Source organism: Silene latifolia, chromosome X (genome assembly GCF_048544455.1).
Source record: "Silene latifolia isolate original U9 population chromosome X, ASM4854445v1, whole genome shotgun sequence".
Lineage (NCBI taxonomy): Eukaryota > Viridiplantae > Streptophyta > Magnoliopsida > Caryophyllales > Caryophyllaceae > Silene > Silene latifolia.
The window spans coordinates 218,011,828-218,020,599 of NC_133537.1; the positions used below are offsets into that span (position 1 = coordinate 218,011,828).

The 8,772-nt window shown below is 36.1% G+C and overlaps 1 protein-coding gene across 1 annotated transcript; it reads right to left on the reverse strand.

The window, feature by feature from the left end:
- Positions 1 to 630: 630 nt before the first annotated feature.
- LOC141619337 (uncharacterized) lies at positions 631 to 1,686 on the reverse strand. Its single transcript, XM_074436362.1, has one exon. It carries the CDS (start codon positions 1,684 to 1,686, stop codon positions 631 to 633), a length of 1,056 nt encoding a protein of 351 aa, XP_074292463.1.
- Between the last annotated feature and the right edge of the window lie 7,086 nt (positions 1,687 to 8,772).

Genomic DNA, 8,772 nt, shown 5'->3' on the forward strand with positions numbered 1-8,772 from the left:
TCAAATATGAGTCACATCAAAATACCACAATATTATCCGTAATTTGTCGACCCGGAACAAACCCGCTTTGTGTCTCAGAAATTAAATGAGGGAGAATTTTTTTAATCCTATTAGCGAGAACTTTGCTGATAACTGTGTAGGCCACATTAGATAAGCTTATCGGACGAAATTGCGAGACCTGTTCCGTAGCCTGTATTTTCGGAATGAAAACAATGTGTGTGTCATTAAGACCCTCTGGGAATCCCTTCCCTTCTAGAGCACGAATGACCATATCACAAAATAAGGGTGCCACTAGATGCCAATGCTTCCGATAGAAGAGAACTTGATACCCGTCTGGACCAGGGGCCTTTAGATGAGCCATATTAACAATCACTTTTTAATTTCCAACATGGAAAACGGCCTGTTAAGCCAATTCCAGTCAGCATTATTGAAGTCTTAAAAAAGATTATATGGTATATCAATATCATCATCATAAGAGGAATCCTCCGTATAAAGCTTTTTGTAGTCATTCATGACCATATTTTTAACCTCTGAGTTATCCTCCACCCAATCTCCTGCATCGTTTTTGAGGGAAGTAATCCGATTCTGCCACCTCCTAACTAGCGTACTAATGTGAAAATATGAAGTGTTTCAATCCCCGTCAACAATAAAATCAACTCTGGATTTTTGGTACCACAACAACTCCTCTCGCTCTAGGACCTCATCTAACACCTTTCGGAGTTTAGCTTCTAATTTGATTAGGCCTCCATTTCTAGCAATAGATAACTCTCTTTGGCAGCCTTCAATACGCGCTAACAAAATTATTTTTTGCCGAAAAATATTACCAAATTCTTTCTTATTCCAGTCTTGCAATTTTTCAGATAGCACTTTCAGTCTATTAGGGAAATCCCCTACAACTGGCCAATTTTCCTGCACATATTCCGAAAAATTTTCATGCGTCATCCAAGTAGCTTGAAATTTGAACGGTTTCTGAACTGATGCTAGAGGAGCGAAACCATTTGGAGAAATCGAAAGCGGACAATGATCGGATTGATACGTGGGAAGATGCTTAACCATAGCCTCCTCAAACATGGAACCCCAATCAGTATTGCATAATGCACGGTCTAACCTTGCACTCTGCCTGGTCTCCACATTATTTCCCCGAGCCCACGTATGAGCAGAACCGGTGAATGCGAGCTCTATAAGATCGCAATTTTCAATCCAATTGTTGAACACTGCACATCTTCTAGCCATCGACGAATTCCCTCCATGCCTCTCATTTAAATTGCGTGTTTTATCAAAGTCCCCAGCTAGAAGCCATGGTTTATCATTCTGTCTTACCAAGGTTTCTAGTTCGACCGACAGTTCTTTTCGATTAGTCGGGTCAGGGCTAGCATAAACCGCAGAGAAAAGCCAAGGAAAAGATCTGTTTCGAGACATTTTAATAGTGATGAATTGCTGGTGCTCTGTTACTATGTTCACTGTCACAATTTCAGGTTTCCAATAAATGCATATACCTTCACTAAACCCATTAGCATCAACCCGAGAGTGGCCATCATATCCAATAACCCTGCGAATTTTATCAGCATTGGTGTCGTCCATATGCATCTCGACTAGAGCTATGATCGTGGGCTTATAAATACTAATAACCTCTTTGAGAGCCTTAATTTTATTTTTACTTCCTGTCCCTTGAATGTTCCAGACCATGCAGGTGATGGGAGGTAGGTAGGAGTGTAAACGACCCGATCTGAGCTCGAGCTCGGGTGGGCTCGGGCTCGGCTCGAATTTTTTAGCTCGAGCTCGGGCTCGGCTCGAAGCTCGTCGAGCTTAAAAAATTGAAGCTCGAGTTCGGCTCGGAAAAAGCTCGAGATCGGCTCGAGTTCAAATCGAGCTCGTTTTGTCTTTATATTATTTTCACTTTCTATCTTTTTTTAATCTAACTAAATATAAATATTTTTAAATAATAAATAAGATTATAAAATTCTAAAAATTATTATAATATAATATAATTATACATGACTAAATAACATATAATTTATAATAAAATTAATATTAAAAATATAAATATTGTACAAAAAAACTATAAACGAGCCTAAACGACCTTCCGAGCCGAGCCTTGCTGTGCTCGGGCTCGGTTCGTATTTAGCCAAGCTCGACTCGAGTTCGAGCTCGAGCTCGTTTTGACCGAGCTCGAGCCGAGCTTTGACCGAGCCGATTCCGAGGGCTTGTCCAGCCGGCTCGGATCATTTACAGCCCTAGTCAGGTAGGTTACCCAATATATTTGGTATTATGTCTGACATATGTAAAGGTAAATAATTTAATGATGATAGATACGCTCTACTTACTAGTGAGAGAACTTGATTAACATTCCATGGTATCGATAGCTCCACCTGGAGACTCGATGGATTGTCCTTGACCGCTTCGAACTTGATGTCCATGATCGGACTCTCCGGTACCATCACCACCATACAAGGAGCGTGCATCTCCGTCCATGATGATATCGTGAGGCTTTGAAGTGGCGGTATCAGGGCGAATTTGAGTTGCTGGGGAAGAAATCGTGGTTGTGGAAGGTGGGGGACGAGATAGGATACGAAGGGTGGCATTGTCGTTTGCTTTGTCTGCTAGGTTGGTTGATACCGTATGCGAGAGATGTGGTGTGATTTTCTCTGGAATAGGAATTATTACGTTTGAAATTTTTGGAATATTATTAATATTTGGGATATCTTTTAGGGTGTTTGATTCAGTAGATTGATTCTTAGCATTAGAGGATTTTTTTGGAAAGATTTTGTGGAGCAGGAATAAGAGTGATTAGTGGGATTTGCTATATTGACTGATTGTATTTTAGGAATATTAGTTTGAATAGTATTTGTAAATATGGTATGATTTTGAGTATTATGAGCAAGATTATTAAGTATTCGATTGCAGAATTGCCTCGTTTGATTGCTGTGGATTCTCAGTCACCAGTGCATTGAACCTTGACCCCGAACTTGACCCTTTCACATTACCAAAATTGAAAACGGACTTCGACGGAGCTGCTCTCGTTGCTACCTGAGTAATTTTTTCACCTTGTGCTGTGAATTTTTTCCGAGGTGGCTTCTTTACCAGCATCCAATCTCCGAACTTATTAGTTTCCTCTGGCTTTTGGGTAACCTGCTTACTACCATGAATATGCTCGTTACAACCAAATTTTACTCCTACGGACTCATCATTTTGGTTTTCTGTCTTTGTTTTGGGACAATAATCAATTAGATGTCACAATCTTCCGCAATTGAAACAGATCATCCTGAGACCCTCGTACTGAATAGGATAAATTTTCCCGTTCATCCAAAATTTTGAGAGAGCGGCCTGTTTAAATTAACTAGAACGCTCATTCTTGTAAATTTCCCTCTTTCCGCTGAGGCGGTATTCTTATCAATTCGTACTACCGAACCTATATTCTCGCCTATTTTTGTTAAGAAAGCTTCATTGAAGTATTCCACCGATAGATTAGGAATACGAACTCATGCTATCATGAATTGAATCTTATCTTCCGACGGCACAAAATTCGGAATCCAATTTCTAATAGTTAAGTAATGATCATCGATCATCCGTGGTCCTTGAGTGAGAACATGTTCATAATCTTGTCTCGATGAAAATCTTACTACATAGTAAGAATAGCCCAGGTCCGTAAGAGTAAGTTTACCTCGAATTGACCATTTAGCTTGTAGTTTACACATCAACGATAAATAATCGATTTGTTTATCAAACATTTTGATTATTAAAGCTCTTCTACATGGCTTCCGATTAGCCGATTTTTCCTCTTTAGTAAGACGGATTTTAGGACAGCTTTCGTCTTCTGTCTCTGAATCGGATTCCTTCTCATCATCCTCAGAGTCTATAGCTAGATCCTCTAGATCGCATTTGTCATCCTCTAAAGAACTATTATTTTTTCCTTGAAGCATATCCCTAAAAGACAGGGGAGGCAAACTGGATCCAGAAGACTTGTTAATACTTGATTCCACATTTAGTTGAACATCATGTGATGAATCTTTTGCCAAAAACTTACTTAAATGCATCTTCTTTCGTTTAGAATTCTTCGGGAATGGCTGATCCGATTCTGTTGTACTCCCGAACGATCCTTGATAGAAACCTTGAGGGAGAGTTGTAGAGGTCTCCGGGGGGAGACCATCGATTGAGTTGAGCATAAGTTAATTATGAAGAATTTTCTCTTACTAAGAATTTTCTCTCAGTAGGTGGTTATTTAAATAACCCTAATTTATAATATGTGAATAAATAATAGTTGTTGTCGTAAAAAGAAAAAGAAAATAAAAATATAAACCGGGTGCAAGGTCCACAGGTGGACCGTGTATGGTCACGGCTTGGACCGAGTGGGGGGGGGGGGGGGGGGGAGGTGATTTGTGGTTTGGGTGTTATCTATGCTACTTACATATTTTCATTACTTACATAAATACATAACCTATGCCTCACCATCATAATTATTTCACATCAAAAACTCAACACATATAATTGTGAGGAAGAGCTTTTGTGAGACAACCTTAAGACGGACTTTTCATCTCGCGCTAATTAATTGTGGTAAGTTATTTTATCGCCTCACATCAATTATTTACGTTTGACCTTGACCGTTGACTGACAGTGGCCGTGGGGAGGCGTTGACCGACAGGTATGACAACCGTCGAATCAACCGTGTATGGGGGTTGTGTTTGTGACGGTTTTGTGGGATTATTTTAGGTAGTTTATATCTTAAATTCATTAATAAGATTAGTTTATAATCATATGTAATTTAATTGATCGATTAGGTGGTGGATTTGTGGAAGAAGCTTTTTAATTTACTTGTTGATTTGTGAAGAATTGCTAAAGGTAGGTTAACTACTCGACTATGACTAATTGGTAATTGGTGAATTGTTAAAAGATGGATTATTGTTATATTGTTGGCATGAGATAGTTGTTGGTTGCATTGTCTTGTGATAATTCTATCATCTTGAGCATATTGTTATAATTATTTTCTTGAGCATCTTATAATCATATTATTATTATTGTTGGTTGGTTCTCCATTGTTGGTTGGTATTGTGAAAGATGATTGCCATTGCTATTGAGATTATTTGGTCGGCCATGCACGGGGATATGGAAGAGCCGTGGTCCTGCTTTTGGTCGGCCAGGCAGGGTGGCGTTTTGGGTTTGGTCGTGGACCTGAGCAGTACACATATTATGACGGTTGTGTTGTGGTTCGGTGTTGGCGTGTTGTGGCACACGGTTTGGCCGTGTGTATGAGACGGTCTTTGGCTTGTGTTTCTTGATTATATCTTATTGCAGGTTATCGTATTATTATTGTTGTTTAGTTATCCTACTCAATCTCGTGGTTGACTATGTATTGGTGAATACCTGTGATGAACCAAATATTGGGGAGCAGATTGATTTCAGGTTAGCTTGTGTGAAGTAATGGATGCTTGAAGGGGAGCTTGGGACGTTGATCATCATTTGAGTCTAGATATCACTTTAAATTATTCAGACACTATTTAGTTTAATTTATGCTGCAGTAGTTTTTAAAAGTATTTTGTATTATTTATTTATTTATCTCGTTGGAATTTTGTAGTAAAACTTGTGGAGGCACTTAAATCTATATCGACTTAAAGTACTTGGTAATTATTTGTCTTTTATACTTGCTACCTGAGGCATCTGAGATGGTAACACCTTTATTTATTTGGGAAAGTCTCGCTAAAGGCTCTTAAATAAATGGGGGTGTTACAAAGTGGTATTAGAGCGGACATTCCTAAGGGTTAAACAAATGAATTTAATGAACTTAGGATGAATCTAATAAAATGAACCCGAGGTACAAACTGTTTAGGAGCCCTTTTCTTAGGTTAGGGAGACGTCCTTGATCTGGCCCTTTTCAGTTTTGAGCCGGTCACCTCTAGGAAGGTTAAGAGAGAGAAGGGTAGTTAGCGTCGATGCTTTATCTTAAGGGTCTTATTGTGTCCTGAAGTTGTGAGAGGTACTAAATTTATTTGCAGGATGAGAACAAAAAGGTAAGAAGTTTTGAGACGGATGAAAAGGGATAGGCGTGTGGCCTATGAGACGATAGTCACAGTGAATTGAAGTTGTTTTGAGCTTGTTTTAATTCGTGGCATAATTACGCATGAAAGTTTCCTTGGCATATCATAAATGGCATAAATTGGAAAAAAATATGAATTGTTGAATTATTGCATCTTTATATGAATTGGTTGTATATACGTGAATTACATGTTTAGAAAATTTTATATCTAGATGTAACACCCGCCATTTTTTGTAATCTATTTTCGTAACTGTCTTTTATTTTCGATTACGATTTGATTTGTATGACTCTGAATTTACTTGTGAGCCATTTCTTTTCTTCCTTTGAATTCTTAAGTTTCCTTATGTCTCGAATATTTCTTTGTTTCGAGAGTTATTATATTTCTAATCTTTGGAGCTTCGTTTTATTGATTCATTTATTCGTATTCTAATTCTACTCCGAGTTAATTCGTTGGACTTTGGAAATTATTTCTTTGAACCCTCTTTTTATTCTTATTCATTTTTAATCTCATATATTTTAATTCTTAGTTATGAGATTTAAATTTTTATCTTTTAATTTACGATTTTGATTTATTTATTTAATTAAATCCGTTCTTAGTGGATTTGCTGTCCAATTTCTCAAATGGACAGAGTTTTATTTAAATGATCATTTTAAGAACAAAGCACAAGCCTTTTGTCGAGATATTTTGAAAAGTATTTAACATCTTTTTATTTTATTTGTTCACACAATATTTTATCTTTCAAATATACTTCTCTCTTTAAAAAAAGGAACGCACGATACATTTAGCCTACTGCTTCGGCTTCTGCTGCTATTTCTAAAAATCTACATACGTGCTTGCCTTCTTGCATCTTTATTTCTGTTTTACAAAACATCCACGTACGTGCATTCCTTCTTGCTTCTTTATTTCCGTTTTACAAATCATTCTACGTACGTGCTTGCCTTCTTACTTCTTTGTTCGGATCGACTTTCTCTCATCATCTGTTCATCCTATTCTAAGGGATTTCACGACGATCCACACAAGGATGAGTATTTGATTAATTCGGATAGCGATTAAGGTAACTTCGACGTTACTCGGTATTACATCGATTTAATTGTTGTAGTTGTATGTATTATTGGATTTTTAATGTTTTATGATTATTTATTGATACTTATGACTTTCGAAACCTTTAATTTCTGATCTCTTGATATCCATAATTTATTTTGACTATGTATAATTCTATTTTGTCAATAGGGAATTTATTTTGGTTGATTTACAAGTTTTATGATCAAATCGATTATTATGATATAAAGATAGTATATATTCGTTTTTTTGTGATTTTCATGTTGTGTAAATTATTTTTCTGGGTAAATGATAGATTTTAAGATACCATGAATTTTCGTGGTAATTGTTTTGGAGTTTTAGTATTTATTTCGTAATCTAAAGTATTGATGCAGTTTTTGCGGTTATAGCGATTCTGTTCGGTTTTAATTATGTTAAAAATACTAAATCAAATCATTAATTCATGAAATTTTAATATGTGGCAGAAAAATGGAGTATTAGGTTGTGTATAAAATTTTAGGTCTTGAATCATTATTTTCAATTTATGGTGTATATTACAAGTTTGATGAAAACCATTGTTAAATCTGTCAATTATGTTCGTCTGTTTGTAAAAATCATATCACCTGTTTTTATTTCGAATTTGCAAAAGTTTAAAGAATAGACTCATGTTATTTTCAAGTGTAGAGTATGTATAAAAAATTTCATAAGATTTAAACTTACTGTTTGGTCAGAATAAATTATTTGTGAACAACTCGCCTGTAAAACGCGTTTATGACTTTTCTCAAAGATTCATTTTTAAAATATAGTTTCTTTTTGAAACAGTGGCTAATATTTTTATCACATAAACCTTAAGATGTCTAGTTATGTTTAAAATTTGGCCTTGACGAATGTTACCTTCTAATAATGGATTTATAAATTAAAAAATTTTGGGTGTCGTTTTCTGACAGCTCCTAAAAATGAATTTTTAGACCCTTGATACTTTCGTAATTTAAAGTTAGTCAACAAATGAAAATTGTAGCTAAAAGCTACAGGAAACCATGAAAATTAGGCTTGCGTCATTTCGATTTTTATGTAATTAATTATGAATTTTACAATACTGCTGTTCAGTTTTATAAACTAATATAGAACTCCGTCTCATTAAAGCCTAAGTAATAAGTCTTTACTAAAGTACCTCAAGTCAAAGGATGGTCTTTAAAGTTTAATTACGGTGACTTATCTATTTTAAAGTCCTTGAAGGATTTAAGTTTAAGTTTTCTAATTCGAAGAAAATAATAGTGTAGTTCACTTACGAACCATTTGAATAATATACTATATCACTTGGAATATTTTTAAGTTTGGAATAATGAAAGTAAAGGCAAAGAATAATAAACTAAGGCATACGGTTTTAATAAAACAGCTATATGGTTGGGTATCCTGCGGGTGGTACAGATCGTCGTAGAGTCATGTGCATGTACTTAGACTAGGAGTTCACACTGCGTGGTAAGTCGTGTCCTATTATAGTTTGTTGTCTAGTTAGCGAGCTGGAGCTGGAGTTGGTCATCTTAGCGTGACACTGGGTTCCCGAAACTAGTAAAGATGTTGCGGTGTCAAAAGTATAGCTAAAGTGGATATCTAACCTGAACTAAATTATTTCCATTCTGTCTTTTGAATATTTTGCTTTTAAGCATGCAGCATGTTGGTTTTAACGTGATTTGGTAATCATATT